The 21,751-nt window shown below is 33.5% G+C and overlaps 1 protein-coding gene across 4 annotated transcripts in view; it reads right to left on the reverse strand.

Annotated features, from left to right (window-relative positions):
- SSBP2 (single stranded DNA binding protein 2) overlaps positions 1 to 21,751 on the reverse strand; it is a 289,978-nt gene that overhangs the window by 168,249 nt on the left and 99,978 nt on the right. For all 4 annotated transcript variants that reach the window (XM_029942531.1, XM_029942533.1, XM_029942534.1 and 1 more), the window contains exon 4: positions 19,149 to 19,233. In XM_029942531.1, the coding sequence (XP_029798391.1) occupies positions 19,149 to 19,233 (85 nt within the window). The remainder of the gene's footprint in view (positions 1 to 19,148; positions 19,234 to 21,751) is intronic.

Genomic DNA, 21,751 nt, shown 5'->3' on the forward strand with positions numbered 1-21,751 from the left:
TGCCTTTTTAAAAATAAAAGATGTAAAAAAAAATAAAAGATGTTAGAAATCTAAGATAAATCACCCATAATAATAATTTTTAGATATTTCTATTGTGAATCACAAATAATGCATAACATATACTAAGGTACTACAAAGTAAAAGATCCTACGTGTATCTTAGTTAGAAAATAAAATCCACAACAATGTCCATAATAATTTAGGTATTGTTATAAATAATTCAGAACCACAGGAAAAGATTGTAAGAAACAGCTGAGGACATGAGACAGGAAAAAAGGGAGGGAGAAATCAGAAACAATCTATTAATCACAAATTTTAAAAGGAAAAATACTAAATTCCTTACAAATTATTTTGCCTATTTTTCTTACCATAGCAACAAAATAGTATAGTAGAATAGATATTAAAGTAGTACAGACAGGTAATTCTCTCCTTCAGAATGCTTTCCTTATAACTTTTCATACTCTGATTAAGAAAGAATAAAAACATCAACATGTAGGGTACACATGTTTAAAATAGAAAAGCAAAAGGCATTACATTATTATAGTATCTTTCTACAAATTTGACCACAAACAAATGAAGAAGTATTTCTATCAGTGTGGTGTTTTTTTAAGGGAGGGTGGGTACAAACAAGGGAAGGGCAGAGAAAGAGAGGGCAGAAAAAGAATCCCAAGCAGACTCTGTGCTGTCAGCATGAAGCCCCACAAGGGGCTCGAACTTACAAACCATGAGATCATTTCTTGAGCAGAAATCAAGAGCTGGATGCTCAACTGAGTCATCTAGCACCCCAGGCTGATACAACTCTTTTAAAAAAGCTTTGCAGGTTTCTTATGTTTCAAAAACGTTTTATAAGCCCACTCATTCAAGCAAATGCCATGCCCACAGATGCCTTTGAAATAAGTCCTTCTCTATCTTGGACCCTCTGTGAGGCCGCTGTGGGACAAGGCTCTGAAGATTCTTGGAAGCCCTACTGTTTAACAGAAAAAAACTGGAAGTTGTGCCATTTAGATTCTTGGAAGGTTTTTTGTGTGTCTAAGAGAGTCTATGAGGGTCACCTCAAGTTTTTCTGAGATCTTAAAAAAGGTTTTATGTTACATCTTAGTTTCATTTTTACCTTGAGACCACATTTTTGAAACTTTGCTCTGGATTTGATCTTCATTCTTAGGCCCTTTATCCTTTGAGAACCTTGCAGGCTGGAAAAACTTTCCTGAGCCCTTTATATTTCCTCCAAATTCTGCTTGAAAACAAGAATTTCCTTTTTAACTCATCTCTCTCCATCCATATCTCATGAGATATAGCTAAAAGAAACAGTTGACAACAGTTTAGACAGTTTTCATAATGCCCTCCTTTGCCAGATGCCTCAGTTCTCTAAGTACATTTTTTATTTTCCACGTTACGGTAGGTGGACAGTTTTCCTAACTTTCTCCCACTCGATAACAAAGATACTTATTTCCAGTGTCAAATAATATTGGCATTACTTTCTTTCAAGCCCTCACCAAGTCTCCATGAATCTATTTCAAGTTTCATGATTTCTTGTCCACCCATCAGCTGATCCCATGTCCTTTTCATTTTTGTTATAGTAGCACCCCACTTCAATATATTAAGTTCTGTTCTCATTTTCTATTGCTGAATAACAAGCCATCCCTAAATTAGTAGCAGATAAAATAACAACTCTTTTACTATGCTAATGTAATAGTATAGAGTTGTGTAGTTCAGAACTTTGGACAGTGAGCAGTGTAAATGGCCATCTCTGCAGACACCATGATATCTGTACCTCAGTTGGGAAAACTCAAACAACTAGGGGCTTCCTCAGTCAATGGTGCTTCCTCAGATGACTGGAAAGTTGAGACACTGCTGATCTTGGTACTAGGTTTCTCATAGAATGGTGATATCGTTTTAAGAGGGAGCATTCTGAGAAGAAACAGCTGATTTCAGCAAGCATTCCAAGAGACCAAAGCAAAAGATGCAAGACTCCTTCTGACCTAGCCTCAGAAGTCACATAGCATTACTTTCCTCATTTTTACTGACTAGAAGCAAGTCACTAAGGTCAGCTCAGATTCAGGGGAAAGGAAACTGGAGTCCACCTCTCGATGGAAAAGCGACAAAGTCACAAGCAGAAGAATGCAGGCGATGGAAGATATTGTCACAATCTTTGAAAAATGTAAAAAGTCACAATGGATATGATGAGATGGATCAGGCTCAAGAGGAAAAAAGTTGAGGCTTCAATCAGTAACAACTCTCCTGAAATAATATGTACAATAAAAACAAAACTATAATCATTTCTCAGAGAACTTAAAAACTAGAAATTATGACAATTATTTGTTACTGAGTTCACAGTTTATCATGATAAAAACTGTTCTTATTAAGTTTTATGAAAATAGTTCTGTGGCCTCTATTATACTATCATTTTGGAAAATACATACAATGAATATATACAAATAAGGCTCTGGATGTTCTTGTGAATAGTCTAAAGTTATTAAACAACTACAAGATTTGTATAATCTCATCATTTGAAATAATCACACTGCACATGAGGAAAAAAACATGTTTGGTGTTTTGGTTTGTTTTTTGTTTCTTTGTTTCTTTTTTTTTTTTTTTTTTAAGTAAGCTCTACACCCAATGCAGGGCTTGAACTCACAACCCTGAGATCAAGAGTCACATGCTCTACCAACTGAGCCAGGCAGGTACCCCAAAACATGTTGTATTAAACTCTATTACTACTGACACTGTAAGAAGTATAAAAGATAAGTGGACTATTTCAAAAATATAATTTGCTACTATTTTCTCTGTCCAGAAAAGACCACATATCTACCATGATCATATTCATCAATAAAATGGACATTATCTTAATACTCACAATTATCACAATTATTTTATGTATTATTAGAAAGAGAGAAAAATGCTGCCAGATAATTAGACTGTGGCATGAAACTCTTAGTTGTTCATAAGATGCATATCAATTACAGAAATGTTTAAAAACATACATATTTTTAAGACATTAATGTTTAAATATGGTCCTCATTGATTTAACAGGAAGGATGCTATTATATAAAATCTTCACAATTCAACTGATCAAGAGTATAAATGTTGTGATATCTCTACTTCTTTTCCCATAGTATGTTGATATAGCAAAACACAAGATCTTTCTTGGTAAATCACTTGACTTATACCCTGAGAAGAAATTCTTAACTGTTGAGATACATTCTTATCACATCATCAAATAAGTTTGACAAACTATGGTATGCTTTGCACTGATCTTATTAAAGTAATATCAGGAAAATCCATGAGAAAAACAGCCTTAATATTAAAAGGGGAGAGGAGTTTTCTAGAATTATTGGAAATGACTAGCAGGTGGGAAGTTACAAATTATCCTTTTTCATTCTGAAAACTGTTAGTTGCTCCAAAAACAAAATCTTTTCTATTTTGTTTTCTGATCATAGGGCATAGGTATTGTAAATTAAACTCTATTAACTAAATGTCAAATATAGACACAGTACACTAACTTGCATAGTCCTACTTGTACTTTTAATAAGCCAAATAAATTCAATTTGGCCACAAGGCTACCATAATTTCAATTCTAGGAAAAGTGGTAACAAAGGACTTAAATACTAAATATTTTAATTATAATACAAAACAAAATATATCTCAACTGCTTTAAAATTTAAATATTTCACAGAGATAGGCACTGATCAGATCTTTTTAATGACATCACTGAACACACAATATATTATAAAATACACTGTAGGCATGCATGGGTGGCTCAGTCAGTTAAGCACCCAATTCTTGGTTTCAGCTCAGGTCATGATTTCATGGTCCTGAGATTGAACCCCAGGTCAGGCTCCATGCTGGGTGTGGGACCTGCTAGGGATTGTCTCTCTCCCATGGCCCTTCCCCTGCTTGGTTGTATGCACATGCTTGCTCCCTCCCTCCTCTCTCTCTCTCTCTCTCTCTCTCTGTCTCTCTGTCTCTCATGAATCAATCAATCAATCAATATCGTATTTCTCACTGAAAATGAAAATATTATCTGAGAAATCTAACACCTCCTCCTCCAATATTTCAAAATGATAAAAATGTACTTTATACTTATCTTTTAATATTCTGGACCAGCATTTGTGAGGTGCCTGTTTGGCTCAATAGTGAGCATTCAACTGGCTGTTAGTTGCAGCTCAGGTCTGACCTCAGGATTCCTGGGCCTGGCCTGGGCTCAACACTCAGTGAGGAGCCTACCTGGCATTCATTCTCTCCCTACTCTCTCTGCCCCTCTTCACTTGTGCATGCATGCTCTCAAAATAAGTAAATAAACTTTAAAAAACGAAGAGCATTTTTTTCTCCATTTAAAAATAAAAAGATATAAAGATATCATGTGATAAAAATTAAAAGTATTTTAAATAAGTTTGGTCAATGTTTACCTATATATTTGAATTAAAGGGCTGCATTTTTTCTCATTAGAATAATATATAAATTAACCTTTGACTTTCAGAACTTTCTTAAATATGAAGGTCTTACCCTCTAATTCCTATTCTCTTTCTTTCTCTATTTTCCCCTATATAGAATTAAGTCTTTGAAAAAATATTTTAAGTACAATTTATATTGTTACTTATTTTAAAAGGTGATCCTCAGATGATTCTTTAAAAAAAACTTCCTCTTTTTAAATAAAAAACTACAGAACGAAAAACCTTAAAATGATTTACTGTTTAACCTTATGAATTCTCTGACTCAACTCACTGATTCTCCAAAACAGAAAGACAGCTCTCATATTTTTATTCTAGACAGCACCACTAGAGTAAAACACTATCTACCTACTCATACTTTACTCAAGGGAAAACATGCATAATTTTTCTCTTTACAAATATTTAATAACAAGATCTATTACTCCTTCTTTAGATTCCTAATTAATTTCTATTATTGGTTAAAAATTAATTAATTAGCTAACTAATTAAAAGGGTTTTAGAGAAAATGCAGTCTTTAAAGTCTGAAATTTTTAAAAATCTAAATTAAGTGAATAAACTCTATTTCCCTAAACACCTCCCATTATTGCAATTCTAGTTTTGTGATATGAATAAGGTAAGCAACAGCTGCTTTTGTTCCAGATAGATATTAAAAGCCCATGAGAACTACATACACATTTAAATTACAGAAAACTACATATAATTATCACTTCTTAAATTTCCTAAAATAAGAAAAGAAAATCCTACTGGCTCTTTTTTACCTCAGAGAAAATTACTGAGATAATTTTTTTGTTTGTTTTAATTCAGCCTTGCTATGACTTTAACTCTAAAAGTTTTTAAAAAGAACAAGAAAGGGAAAATATATTAAGGTATTAATCTGACTCAAAAGAAAATTAGGTAGAACACAGACAGCCTATTTCACATTTTAAATCTATGATGTGGACAATTTACTGAGGTTGGAAGAGTTAGAAAAGTCCTCAACTAAATAGGCAGAATTTTATTTGTACAATTTGTTATGTCAAGGATGTAAGAAGGAAACCTATCTTTTCCCATTGGTGGAAATTGCTAAAGTTTATCAGTGTTTAATAGAACTCAAATTTGGAAAAGAAGCCCAGGAGTTGATTCAGAGACTGGCTGGGAAACAACGGGAACAGGAAGATCCCTGAGCAAGGGCAATCATTTTTGTTCTGGAAATGAGCATCTCTCAGATAAGAAAGAGGAATCAGTATATGATCCAACTGGATGCACAACTTTGACACAGTAAAATATAGGAGCTGCCTAAGAGCAAGTGAAGAGAGTAACAAAATGCAGAAAGTTTCCCTCAGTAACACCTGCCATTAAACTTTATTGGTGCTGAAGAAACCAATGCCAAACATTCACTGAAAAAAAAAAAGCCTAGTTTCTCTCACCAGTAGAATCAGCCTGAAAGTCCCAGCAAGTGAACAAGCTGATGGAAAACTAAACATTAAAGGCAGCTGAAGAGGCAGGAAAAGAACCTTTGAGGGACAGTCAGCTAGCAAAGTGCCCTCCTTATTCATTGTGTCCTCCAGGAGAGACCACTTAGAAAGTGAGAGATTTCCAAGCACACCATAAATTCTAAAGGACCAGGCAGAGGGGCCAGCTCAAACCTACCTTGGTCTGAGCTTAAGCTCTCATCCAATCAAGATAGAAGCTAGGTAAGAATGATTCCCAAATAGGAGACTTAAAATGCCCCACCAACTCCACTTTCACCCCAACCACTCAAGTAAATAAATGTAAATAAGTAATCTAACTGGGAGTGTGGACATAGAGATGAAACCAGGTAACTTCTATTTGTATTTCAAACATAAAACCCTGCTGAGATTATTAATTCTCTGCAAACTTCCCAGTGTTCATATTGTGATTATCTGTATGTCTCTGTAGGGAATAAAATTAAAATCCTAGATATAAAGAAAGGAGTAGGCCTTGTGGAAGGAAAAATTGACAAAGGAAAATAGAAAAAAGGTCAAAGGTTATGTTTATGGTCTGGAAAAGATAAGAAGGGTATATAGGTAGTGACCTGTGATATGATAGGTTTATAGATTTAATTTACATCAAGCTCCAAATGTCTTTTCACAAGAATATTCCAGGTTAGAGAAAAAAGGAAAGAAGATAGTCTTCTATCCCCATAATTGTAAGCAATACAGAAGTCATTTATGATATATAAAGATTTTCCATTTCCTTTATGTATTTTGGCTTTTGTCCATAATAAAAATTATGATGTGACTTCAGTTCTGGAATATTTTCCTGTATTTTCTCTTTTCATGTCTATCTCAGAGCTGACAAAGGGTTAGGATAATGATGATAGGAGGGGTAAGATAAGGTGCTATGGAAGATAAGGTAACAATCAAGGGAAAGCAAGAATGAGGAATATCAAATGGATCACATATGAGCAATACAATGTTCCCATGGATGTAGGGCACTTAGTTTAGAAATAGCATGCCTTAAGAATGTACAATCCTTCATCAAATATTGAGTATCAATTAAGTATAAGACACTAGACATGATATATTTTTACAGCATTTATATAAGCTTACTTCCCTTAGGTATAAGAACTTTTACATTGCTCTTAACAAGCAATTCAATAGATGATCACTAAAACAAAGTTATAATGAAGAAAGAGGGCTAATATATAGAGATTTTCCTATTAGTCGAAGTTTCAAAAACTTTTGGAAGGAGTCATGGGTCATTTAAGTCCATTTAGTTTTCCTCCTAAACCTGAATCTACTTTTCCCCTTATACATGACTGCTTTCTAAAATGAAATTGTGCCCTATAAAGATCATTCAGGCATTGACAATGCTTGAGTCTCAAGTCTTGCTTCAAACACCATAAACAGCTTCTGAATATCTTAGGAACTCAACATAGTACATTAACACCAAACAAATTTTATTAGTTGCCCTAAAGTTCAGATTAGAAGCACCTGAAATAGTGAACAGATTCAAGAAATTTCCTGGGCCATGTAGAACATACCAGTCATTATCTCAGTGAGTCTATCCAGTGTAGTAAGTGTTTACCTTTCACTGAGTTGCACTTTCCCCTTGTCTTAATATTAGCCCCTTCCTTCCTATCACCCCCTAAATGTGAGCATTTTTTTTTACAAATTTCTATCCCCAGGCCTCAATTCCTTTTTTTTTAATGTTTATTTATTTTTGAGAGAGAGAGAGAGAGAGAGAGAGAGAGGAAGGGAGGTGGGGAATGGCAGAGAGAGGGAGACAGAAGATACCAAGTCAGAGAGCTTGATGTGGGGCTCAAACTCACCAGGCCTCAATTCTTAACTCACTCTTATTCTCTCATTATTAAACCCACTCTTATAGCTGAATACACTTTCTCTATGTTCTTCCTTCCAAATTTCAGATTTCTGCTAATGGCATCACAAAGTTCAGTTCATTAGTCATTTTGACTACAAATTTTAAAAATTGTTATGTCTTCCTTGATTCTTACAACAGTTCTTTATGATCCTTCATTTTCATCTTTCATTTTCAATTTCCGCTACCCTAATTTGAAGGCTTTTAAGCTCATATCAAGACTGTTAGGAAAGCCTCTTCCTGGTTTTCACCTTTAGTCCTTTCCTTTCTTCAGTTCCTTTCACACAATGCTCTCATATTAATCGCCCTAAAATGTAATTTACTATTTTTTGAATACGCTCAAAAAAACCAATTCTCCATTGCAGGCATAACAAAAGTTTCATCCAGTATAGTTGAAACAGTAATCAGAGAATATTTGGATAACTTGAGTTTTCCTCACAAAACCTTGCTCAACTTTTAAACAACAGCATATCTTTTACTTCTCTGGGTGCCAAATTCCCTATCTAGTAAAATAAGTAGGTTGGACCAAATAAGCAATTTTCAACTCTTTTATTTTTTTCTCCTAGATTGAATTTTTTTAATAAAATATTTTATTTTCTTTTACTGCCATATTTGCTACAAATGTTTTTCTAATCTGTTTGCCTTTACAACTTTAATTTTGACAGTTACCTTCATAGAAATTTAAAACTTTTGTAAAGGGTCAGATCGATTTGTCTCCAGTCATGTCTTGTCTTTATTTAACTTTTAGAATATCACCACTGTAAAAACAAATATTGTGGGTTGTTTACAGCCAAAGCGCTATTTGCTTTTTTTTTTTTTTGTATATACAGTTCATTCAACTCTTTAATTTTAAATTGTTGGATTGTTTTGGGTTCTGACACTGGCAATATACAAAAAAGAGAAAGACGCGCACGCGCGCGCGCGCACACACACACACACACACACACACACACACACACTTGGAGAGTGGGGGAGATGCTTATTTAAGAATCTTACCAAGAACCCTTAAGGAAGAGTTCTTGAACCCTGGAGGAGTAAAGGAAGACAGACACAGAAACAGCTGTGGAAATGCTGTGGCAACATGATAAAGACTTGAACTTAAGCATCTGCAGTGAGATCAGAAAGGAGAAGACATTTGTGAAAAATGTTTAGGCAATGGAATTGACTGGTTTGGATGACTAGTCAGAGACAAAGGAGAACAATCATGGGGATTAAAAAAATTCATTTATGGAACGCATAATGACTTAAATGGAGATTCATTCCACTTAATTAGAAAGAGAAAATAGAAAGAAATGGGAACGGAGAACTAAACTGCTTCAGTTAAAACAGAAGAGGCCAAGAGCCTCTCCCGTAGGGTGTTCTCTTCCTTCTCACCTCTAGGCCGAGTCTGGGAAACTCAACATAAAACCAATGAGAAGATAATTTCATAGTGTTCTTACAGTTTTAAAGTTCTACTATCTGTTAGCTGAGCATTAATCCTGTGTTTGATCTTTCTAGTCCATAGTCAAATAGCTCTGCTTACTATTCTCTAAAGACACTTTATATTTTTCCAATGTCAGTCCGTTACTCTGATATGCCCTCTCACACACACCTCTTCTTATCCAAATCCTAGTTATCATTCAAAAGTTAGTACACATTCAGATTGTTTAAACTCATACAGTACAACAGTTATTAGTTACATTATCCTCATAGCAACTAACTCATGATATATAGCTCATATACCTTTCCAGATTATGAATCCCTAGAGAGAGAAATATTTATGTCTCTGCCTCTTACACAGCCTCAATCAAAGTAACTTATATATAAACGGGTTCTCAAAGAGTTAGTAAAGAAATGACAGAATGATTTTAAGCTATCTACCAAAATCATTTTCCTCAGTGATAAATCTACACAGAATTACATTGATTAGTAGTTGTACCCCTTTCTTCTTTAAAAATCTAGATATTTTAACATATCTTTGTTTGTTTGTTTGTTTGGAGAGAGAGAGAGAGTTCGAGCAAGCAGGGGAAACGGGCAGAGGGAGAGAAAGAGAATCCCAAGTAGTCTTCAAGCTTAGCACGGACCCCAGTGCAGGGCTCAGTCCCATGGCCCTGGGATCATGATCTGATCTGAAATCAAGAGTCAGATGCTGAACTAACTGAGCCACCCAGCCCTCCCAATATATCACACATTTTAAAGTTAAAGTTTGAACTTGATTTAAAAAAATCATAAAACCACTTAAAAAATATCTGTACTTTCTTTTTGAAGAGATCCTAAGAATATCCTTCTAGAGAGTTCAAAGATTCAGAAGTTAGCACTTGAGCTTTGAGAACTGACAACATCTATGTACTATGGCTGGCTGTAAATAACTCCCTGTATTATAATAGAAGTTGTTTATAGTTTTAAACCCAACACACAGGAGAAAGTATCAGGTCATATATATGTGAAGGGGAAAAGACCCTTAATACTTAAAATAAATGCAATCAAATTTATAAATATTTCACGAACTTGGGAAACAGATAACACATTCTTACTCATACAAAATAGCATGTCACATCATTATAGCCCTGTCCATTATTTCTTGGCTAAGCAACTGTTTTTAAATTTCTAGTATATATTCAAAGATATAATACCTAAATTTGTGAGGCACTTATTTTAAGAAAAAGAGAGAGATATGGACCCCTAACCTCATTACCAATGCCCACAAAATCCAAGAAATACATCAATAATTAAAAACTAAAGTGAGGTAAATGAAACATAAGTTTCTCCAGTAATTCTAATTTCTTTCCCTCATATCAAAGGGAAAAGGAATAAAAACAAGATAAGACTTACATGACATTATCTAAGTTGTCTACAATATAGAGCAATTTAGGGGTGGACTTTTTTGCTGTTTGAAGATTTTATTTTTAAAGTAATCGCTACATTCAACATGAGGCTGAGCTTAGCCTGCTAGATGCTCCCCCAAACTATACAAATTTAAATCAAGTTGTATAACATAAAAAGTAAACAAAGTGGCTACAGAAGCATGATACTACAAATCTAAAGTATTGACATATTTAGTTTTTCCTTTTAAAAACCTCAGAAGTAACTTATTTCATATGACTTTTAAATTTATGAATTTTGTATCACTAATTTAGTACATTAGAAATATGTATTAATTTGAAAGCATATCCTATTTCTATCAGTTTTGTTTTATGTTATGGACTCTATGGCAACATGATCACAGGTAGTGTAATATCAGCATCAAAAATAGTAAAGAAGGAGCACCTGGGTGGCTCAGTCAGTTAAGCGTCCACCCTTGGCTCAAGTCAAGATCCCACGCTTTATGGCTTCAAGCCCCGAATCAAGCTCTTTGCTGACGGCATGGAGTGTGCTTGGGATTTTCTCCCTCTTCCCCTCTCTCTCCCTCTGCCCCTTCCCTGCTTGTGCTCTCTCTCTCAAAATAAATAAATAAAAAGCTAAAAAATGGAATTCCTTTAAACCATATACTTTGAAAAAATGTATTATTTTCCACAATGAAACAAGCTGTCAATAAAGCCATTCTTATTCTGCTTATTTATTTTCCATATTAGTTTCTTCATTTATTTCTTTAAGGATTTTGTATTATCTATCTAATGCTAGAAGTTATGCTATAAATTTTTTTAAGTTTATTTATTTATTTCGAGGGGGTGAAGGCACGGAGACAGAGAGAAAAAGAGAATCCCAAGCAGGTTCCCCACTGTCAGCACTGAGCCCAATGCCAGGCTTGACTCAGGGCTCAATCTCATGAACTGTGAAATCATTACCTGAGCCGAAATCAAGAGTCCAATGCTTAACCAACTGAGCCACCCATGCTATAAAAGGTTTTGTAGTAGAATTCTTCTAAAATGCTTTACAGTTTCTTTTTGATTGTCTCCTTTTATTCATGTCTTCTATCCAATAACTGACATAACATATTACAGGAAATCCCCAGGATCACAAGAAATAGGAAACATAGCTGATAGAGTTATCTGCAGTACGTAGAAACCACCCAGAAGCATTCCTAGGCACAGTGACAAGCTGGGATTACAGACACACAGACACCACATGTAAAGCGGTAGATGTGCTTCTTCAAATGAACACAGCTTACACAAAAACAAAAATAAGTCCACAACTCACCTTATGCTAGAAAGAATATAAGGTGTTTTATAAGGTTTATACATTGCAAAAGAAATTAAACTAGATCCTATCAGAAATGAAAACAGTGGTAGAAACAGTACAGCAAATAAGGTGAAAAGAACCTGTTGTGGTGAACATATGCCTATATATTGACTGATAAACATTACACACCTACAACAGTTATTATCTTAATGGGTTTTCAGGGGTGCCTGGGTGGCTCAGTCGGTTAAGCGTCTGGCTTCAACTCAGGTCATGATCTCACGGTTCATGGGTTCAAGCCCTGCGTCGGGCTCTGTGCTGGCAGCTAGCTCAGAGCCTGGAGCCTGCTTCAGATTCTGTGTCTCCCTCTCTCTCTGACACTCCCTGCTCGCACTGTCTCTCTCTCTCTCTCTCTCTCTCTCTCTCAAAAACAAATAAAAAACATAAAAACATTTAATAGATTTTCAGTATTTTTTAATGTTTATTTATTATTGACAAGCATAAGCATGGGAGGGGCAGAAAGAGGGGGAGACACAGAATCTGAAGCAGGCTCCAGGCTCTGAGCTGTCAGCACAGAGCCCGAAACAGGACTCGAACTCACCGATCTTGAAATCATGACCTGAGCAGAAGGTGGATGCTTAACTGACTGAGCGACCCAGGCACCCCAATCTTAATGGATTTTTTCAATGGATTTTAAATATAAGTTTATTTTTTCCTAGCCTATCAAGAACTCTAGTTTGGGGGCTCCTGGGTGGCTCATTCTGTTAAGCCTTTGACTTTGGCTCAGGTCATGATCTCATGGTTCATGAGTTCAAGCCCCGCATTAGGCTCTATGCTGACAGCTCAGAGCCTACAGCCGGAAGCCTGCTTGGGAATCTGTGTCTCCTTCTCTCTCTGCCCCACTTCCACCCATATTCTGACACTCTCTCTTTCTCAAAAAAAAATAAAAAGAATAAATGTTAAAAAAAAAACACACAAAATTCTAGTTTACATGGGCTGTGTAGGAGAATTATAGCCTAACATGATACATTCATTTGTGCAGGTACTAATTACAGCTACTTACATGCTGAAATCTAAACACCCATCAGAAGTTGTGTGTACTTGCCATCTCTCTCCATATTCTTTTTTATAGTTTTTTGTCAAGTTGTTTTCCATGTAACACCCAGTGCTCATCCCGACAAGTGCCCTCCTCCATGCCTACCAATCTTTCCCCCTCCCCTCTCTCCATATTCTTATATATAAATTCTGACTGATCTAACAATCTAAGACTATAATATGTTTCTCCATGTATTTTACTACTTGATATTTCAAACTTCTTGAGAGTAGGTCTCTTTCACTTGATGGTAGCCCATGAGAATAGGGATTATATATATTTTGTTCACGGATAGATTCCCTAGTGTCATGCCTCCTGAGATATAAAGGCTTTGCTACATGCTTTGATTCATTTGTTATGTCTTTACAGATTACTATCTTATCTAAATTTGTTTTGAAATACAAAATGAATAAAGGTAGTATTAAATGACCTTCCTTGCAACTACATATCCAGTTCTACTGAATTAAAAAATAACACTTACTACATAACATTTTATGTAATCATTCTTTTTATATAAAAACCACACATAATTTGTTTTTTTTAAATACTTTATTGTCAAATTGGTTTCCATACAACACCCAGTGCTCTTCCCCACAAGTGCCCTCCTCCATCACCACCACCTTTTTTCCTCCCTCCCTCTTCCCCTTCAACCCTCAGTTCGTTTTCAGTATTCAATAGTCTCTCAAGTTTTGCATCTCTCTCTCTCTCTGCTACTCTCTTTCCCTCTTCCCCTCCCCCTAGTCCTCCATTAGGTTTCTCCTGTTCTCCTGTTAGACCTATGAGTGCAAACATATGGTATCTGCCCTTCTCTGCCTGACTTATTTTGCTTAGCATGACACCCTCAAGGTCCATCCACTTTGCAACAAATGGCCATATTTCGTTCTTTCTCATTGCCATGTAGTACTCCATTGTGTATATACACCACATCTTCTTGATCCACTCATCAGGTGATGGACATTTAGGCTCTTTCCAAAAAACCACACATAATTTGAATGTCTCATGTCAGGCACCATGCCGGGCACAGGGATGAAAAAACAAGTCAAAGCCTTATCTCTGAGGAAGCTGACCAAACATTAAAAACAGCCCAGTATAAAAATCTAGTGTACAAGAATATTAGGGAGGTATACAGAAGATGTAATCATAGCAAAGGGTAAACTTAACCCTCTGCAATAGTTTTTCTTTTTATAAAAATGTATTCTTTTAGTTGAAGTATAGCTGATATCTAATATTAGTTTCACATGTGCAAAATAGTGATTTGACATTTATACACTACAAAATGCCTACCATGATAAGTGTAGTTGCCATCTGTTACCATACAAAGTTATTATAGTATTATTGACTATATTCACCATGCTTTACTTTCTACAGAAGTATTTTCCTAAATAATATATGATTACTTGCAGAAACAATTTTCATCAGGTATGAATAATAACATTATTCTCCTAATATTTTATTTACATAATATTACGTTACATATTATTTTTTTAAAGTATCCCATCATTATAAACCTATAACATAATCACTTGAGATGTTATAAACATTCTCTTAGGTAGGAATATAAAAATCAGAATCATATTAACAACAATCATGACTTAAGCCTACAACTTGATCTAAACATTTGAACAACTTAAAACCTCTCCAGGCTACCAAACTTACAGACTACTATATTCTGTTAACCATTTATTGAATATCTATTATTTGATGACAGACCCCAGGGAGAAAAAAAAACTAAAACTGTGCTCTCAAAGAGCTTATTGTAATAATGAGGTTTCATTACCACCACACTAAAGCAATGATATACTTTGGCTCTATCACTGCTTAAGGACAATTAAGAAATCTTCATTTATACTAGAATTTATACTAAAATTATAATCACTGTATACATTTCTCATTAAGTTCAGTAGTATATATTGATACTTAGAAAATGAATGAAATTAGAAACAAATTGTTAAGTAAAACAACTTTATGTTAATCTGAAGCACAAAAAAATCTAGTAAATGTTAATTAACTCCACAGAAAAGCATTGCCTGTGATTTCAGAGTAAAATAAAAACATACTAATGGGGAGAAAAGAAAAGCTAGTTCAATAAACATTACAAGTTAATATCATTTTTAATCCCTTCACATGATGGTTTTTTAAATGATAATATTATACACCTAATAATAATTTTACAGCTCAGATGAACCTAGTTTCCACTCAGGATAAAAATAATAGGACCAAGTTAGATGCCTCCCAGCCATGTGGCAGAGTAGCTGTTCCATAGTAAAATCTCTATATCCTCTTATAAGATAAATTCCTAATTATTACACTCTCCTCTAGGATTTATCTTATTCTTCACTCCTTTCTAGAAAATCAACAGGTAAAAATACATCACACTATCTGCCATAGCAGAGAAAACACAGACTTGCTTGGAGATCATCACTGTATTTTCTGTCATCCGTTCCCAAAGATGAACCTTAGCAATGCCCATAAACACATTAGAAAATACTGTGTATATTCCTTTCTAAAGTTAATTACCTTAACTATATTTTAATATCTTGTTATTTTTAAATTTTTTTAAATTAAAAAGATAGAAAAAAATACATTTACGGAATTTTTGTGAAATATTATAAAGCAAGCACATGGTTATTTTAAAGTAATCATCACAATGGTCAGGCAAAATAGAATTTTGCCAACTGATTTCTCAAAAGCCTTTTCCATGAGCCCCATCCCCATCATAACCTCTTTCCACTTCCCATATCCTAACTTGTATAATAACCATTTCCTGTGTTTTCTATAACATTGTCATCCAAAACTGCATCCCTATACATTATTTACTGTATATTTCTAAATGTGTCATTATTTTACATATAGCATTGCATATAGAGGCTGAATTTTTAAGTGAATATGTTTTAAAATATAAATCCAAGAAGATCAAGATTTTACTCATCTTAATTGTTATTTTTTCACTTTTTCTCACAGTAAGTATGAACAGATAATTTTTTCAGGGAAAGGTAAGAACACTGCATCAATAACCATTTGGCAAATAAAATAATAAAGTGACAAAAATCCACATTCTAAAGAGGTCAGAAAACAAGCCAAAAAAATTAAACCAAAAAACAAAAATATTTCTGGGATAATAATTACCAAAAAAAGAGCTTATTAAAAATTATACAGTGGCCTAAAAATTCCATCTATTCAGTTTATAGATCTGTCCCTCAATATGTGCACATACAAAAAACACGTGTCTTTCAGAAATGTCTACAGCATATAAAAACAAAGAACCACCCGAAATATATGTTTTATTTTACTAAGTTATTTTCTAATTTCAGAGTAGACATTGTAAGGTATTCAATGAAAGGTAAAGGTTAATCTGTTTTAAAGTAAATTTCCCAAATATAAAATTATAAGTATTTGGAAAATAGAGAAATATATGTGTATATACACATATATATACATATATACATAGACAAAATAAGTCATGCATAAACCCAGTATCAAAAGGCAATCATTTTTAACATTTTAGGCTATTTTTTAATTAAAAAGATTATTCATTATTCACTTCATGATGTCTCTATCATTTCTTTAAAAAAAGTAATCTATTTTTCATTATCCATTCAAACTTATAAACAAAGACTATAAAGTAACAAGACTATTTTTTCTAAACATGAGAGTTTATACATGCAAGTATTATTTATTCTAAAGAAGAAGCTCGTGAACAAAATAATTTTCAGAATACTCCCTTGAGAGCCACCTTGAAAGGCAGCAGGTATACACATTACTATTATAGAAATATGGTCTCATCATAAACTCTAATAAAGAAATATAGAATTCTAGAGTTTTGCCATAATCTTATTGTTTGTTCCTGTTTCCCATTTTCTTCCCGGAGTCTTTCAACCTTCTATATCTGCACATTAAACATGAATTATGTTGATCATTTTCAGAAACTATCTACTATTAAGAAGTCAGGAAATCCTACTTATGAAAATTACCATGAAATTATGCTACAAAAGTGTATTTCTAAAAATCCAATTATAACATAAAATTACGTAAGTCAACTTTTCACAAACCTTCATTTAAAAGACAATTTTGGAGATATATTATCACTGAAACTAAACTGGTTTAAAGGTATAATAAAAATACCACCTAAAATAAATCAAATGTCTTAAACCTAATATTTAAGATAAAATTATAAAACATCTAATAAAGCATGTGCTAATATTCATAATTATAAAATCCAAATACTTAATTTTTTTTCTAAACTACATTTTCTTAGGACCAAATTACATGCTAAGGGATTATTCTTCCTTGAAAATCTATTCTAATTTCAATTGTACTTCTATACAATGCTCATTTTCAAAAACCTTGAAATACTAAGTGGGTTTCTAAAGCTAACAAGTGTGAATATTCTTTGAAATACTAAAAGTGTGTTATGAATGAAAAATGAATAGGGCAATGATGAGGAGGAGGAGGAGGAGGAGGAGGATAATGATGATGAGGAGGCTATAACAATGACAATTTATCTAGTGCTTCTAAGACATGCTAAATTAGTTCAGTCTTCCCTGTACGATCTCTATGGTGAACAGTAGGGTGCATCTTTCTATACAATGCAAATTTGAAAAAGTATTTATATAATTAATTCCTTAAAATGTAGATTCACAAATATTGTCCTTTGGAGTAGAATACTGGCACTATCTAATGCCATCTAGGTATCAATATTATTGGGTATTTTAAAATGTTTCCCATGACTGGCAGGTCAAATCTAGGCATGTCTTTTTGGTGTAGTGGACAGATGAGATACAAGTAACCCACTCTCACCAGATTCCTTATCCTCTTCGTGGTTGGGTCTCTGCTCTACTTTCTGCAATCACCCAAGGGTAAAAAAGGAAAACAAACTATCCAGATAAATATTATGTCCTAGGCTCTGCCTTATCTGCCTTTTCTCCACATTTCCTTTACATGCAGAAGCATCTGTTCCACTTACCTTATCCCCAAGAGCTATTGTTTAGTACAGCACAAGCTTTATGAATACAATCAATGTCAGATGAGCCAAGTACAAGCAGTCACTTTAATCAGCTTAGTACACAGTTGAAATATTATACAGTCTCTGCTAGATGCCCAAACTTTCCCTTCTCTTCAGTCTGCACACTTTTCCTTGTGCTACTTTTAGGGCTGTGATTCTCCTGCTATTTCAACTCTCCAGTCTAAGACTGAAGTATGACCTTTGGAAGAACAAGGTCTTCTTCCCTTTTAAGTCCTGGTTTTGGATTTTAAGGCTATTCACACAAATGGTGTCCCCCTTCTACCAACTGAACAAATATCTCCCTGGTTAAGTTTTAGGTAGTTACCATCATATATTTCCTCAGGTGCCAGTCCCATTTCCACCTCCTACAAACTAAAGACACGAGGTTTCCTTCATCCCAAACTCAACTTGTCCTTCCTTTATGGTCAATTCTACAAAGAGTATTTTCCCAGCTCCTTTACAATACTCTCTTATTCTTAAATGCAATCCCCCCCACTCTTGTGTTTTTTCCCCTCCTGCTTTCCAAAACTCTACTTCCTAAAACCATCAACTCTCAAAAATCACATCTGCAGTGATTCTAACAAAAATGCTCCATATACATCACCTTGCCAGGGACAGTCCACTATCTTCCACTCAGAATTAAAATACTAAAAAGAAGTTTTAAAAATTGCATTTTCATTTTTGCACAGAATCTTTTGCTCTCTTACATTTCCCTTAATTCACAATAAATTTTAGTTGTAGTAATGAGTTGAGTATAAAGGATATTTAGTTTTATGATTGTAACCAAAATGTACAAAAAAGAAAAATATAATATCTTTATATATTTTTTAAATCTTATTTGCAAAAGAAGAACTTATCATTTATAGTATCCCTATGATTCCTTTGGCAGAATATAGAATTACTACTTCATTTGTATAAATCTGAAATTTCACAAATCAGGGATGCTTAAAGATATAAAAAAAAACCTTTTAACAACTTGGAGTTAACCTCTTATCTAAAGCTTTTCAACAAGACTTAAACACTCATTTGTATTTCACTTTTAAAGTTATAACCCTATTTTGTAAGAAAAAAAGGAACACCCAATTTCTTAAAAGCAAAGAAAAAGATTAGATGATCCAATGCATTTTTCAAGAGCAGCATTTAAAGAGAAAACTAACAATATAACTTAGTTCAATTAGATATTAACTCACATAATCATGGAAGGCTTTTGCTTCACTTGAATGTTCACATGTTTCCCGTCTTTCTGGAGCTGCACAGTAGAGATCCCAAAATACACTAAAAAAGTAATTATGGTAACATTAAGAAAAGCATAAGACACCAAATGAGAGATCAAAATTCCAAAAATAGAAAACATGTATTACTGTTTATACAAAATGTGTTTTCTTCTTCAGGACAAATATTTCTCTGAAAGATTTAAATTCAGGCAGGGTTCTTCCTGCAATAACATCTTTCAGAAATGTTAAGATTTTTTTCTAAAAGGATAAAACAAAACATCTTTTAACTTGTCATTTTTAATTATGTTTATATCACTTAAACACATGATTGAAATAATTACAATGCCCTTCACAATTTCCCCATAAAAAACAGTAAATAATATCCTAATGTAATCATTAAAGGATAAAATGATAGATTTTTTTTCAAGTTAATTTTGTTTTCAACTACCAGGCCAATATCCTGACCATTTAATCACACTGTTCAAACAAATAAATTTTCTTAAAATATCCTTTTTGTCCTTGCAATTACCAAAATACATTAGTAATTTTGAAAATTAACAAAATCCATTCTCTCTTTTTTTCCCTCCTATTCAAGAACAACAGGAATAAGCAAGGTGGAACTGGTTGGGAAAAAATAACTCTATTGCTTACAAAACTATGTCTCTGATCATCCTGCCATCTATGAAATTAACAATGATCATGAGCAAAGGATTCAAAATTCAGGAAAGCAAATATCTAGAAATACTACCAAAAACCAAAGATAATTATATTGATCAACAGAAATCTTTTTTATTATACATTTCTCACTCTATATTAATAAAAAATAGACTAATCAATTGGTTAAGAGTCCAGGTTTTGGAACAGGATATTTCTCAGAAGCCAGCCCTGCAAATTAATTACTAGCTCAAGTTTCTTAAACAAATCAGAAACACAATTTCCTCCCTTCTATAAAGGGGATTGTTTCTATAAAATGGGATTGTTGAGAAAATTAAATTATATAAGTACAGCATCTCACATAAAGTAAGCATATTATCAATAATATAATAAACATTATGATTATCTTCAATGGTAAAATTATGAATGACTGAGTACTGCCATTAAAGTTCCTTTTAAGTTTCCACAATAAGCAAGGAAAATACAGAAAACAATAAGGCACTTAGAAGTTGCACTTGGTCTTCTTAGGTCCCTTTTTGGACAAAAAGTATATGAATTATAATACAAAGATCTAGCTAAAAGTTTTCCGCCTATATCAAGTGTGTTATTAAGTTATAGTATATTGCAATTATTCTTATTTTCATGTTACTAAGGAACTTCAAAGCTCTTGAAACCAAAATTATAATGTAGTTTTTAAATTGTATTTAGTTAAATCATAAAATAATAATATGGGCAATATTATGGCAAATACCTTAATATCTCTTCTTATTCACTAATTTCCTACCAAATGCTATAAGATTCCTCTTGCCAATTATTACATTTTAACTTTTAAAATGCTGTCTTACAAAATGAACTGGAAGAAAACTATTAATTTATTATTAGACTATGTCCTAAAATTACTAAATAACTATAAATAATGATTTATACATATTAAATTAAATATTTACTGTAAAATAGTAACATTGTTCTATTTCTATTTTTAAGTTTCCCGTTATGGATTTAATGGGAAGTTAAAAGTTTATAAGATCAAGATCAAGATGAGGGATAAGAAAACAACTTACTAAAATAGGATAACTTTAAATATGGTATATTTCTGACAATCCAACATTATCCATACATGATCTGCTTGAATAAAGTTAAAGAAATAAACCCTTTGAAGACATTTACCAGAGGGAGAAATACACAGTTCTACAACAGTAATTAAAACCATTAATGCTCCATTCTCAATACTGGATAAAACAACCAGATAAAAGATAAACAAGGAAATAGGAATTAACACAATAAAGTAACTAGATTTTACAGACATATGCAGAACACTCCACGCAGCAACAATAGCATATACCTTCTTCTCAAGTGCACACGGGACATGTTCCAGGATAGGCCATATGTTAGAGCACACAGTAAGTCTCAGTAGACTTGAAAAGATTAATATCATACAAAGTATCTTTTCTGACCACAATGAGATAAGGTTAGAGATCAGTAACAGGAGGAAAGGGGTGCCTGGGTGGCTCAGTTGGTTATGCATCCAACTCTTGATTTCAGCTCAGGTCATGATCTCATGCTTTGTAAGTTCAAGCCCTGTGTCGGGCTCTGTGGCATCAGTGAAGAGCCTGCTTGGGATTCTCCCTCTCCCTCTCTCTCAGCGCCCCCCCTCCCCCCTGTTCACACACATGTTCTCTCTTTCTCAAAAGAAATAAACTTTAAAAAGAGAGAGAGAGAAGACTCAAATTACTAAAGACTCCACCAACAAAAAAAAATCTGTTAGGACTAAATAAATGGATTCAGTAAAGGTGCTGGATATAAAATCAATATATAAAAATCAACTGTGTTTCTATTAACTAAAAATAAGCTATCAGGAAGTGAAATTAAGAAAATTACATTTACAATTTTATCAAAAAGAATAAATACTCAGTAATAAATTTAAC

Source organism: Suricata suricatta, chromosome 6 (assembly GCF_006229205.1).
Source record: "Suricata suricatta isolate VVHF042 chromosome 6, meerkat_22Aug2017_6uvM2_HiC, whole genome shotgun sequence".
Classification (NCBI taxonomy): Eukaryota; Metazoa; Chordata; class Mammalia; order Carnivora; family Herpestidae; genus Suricata; species Suricata suricatta.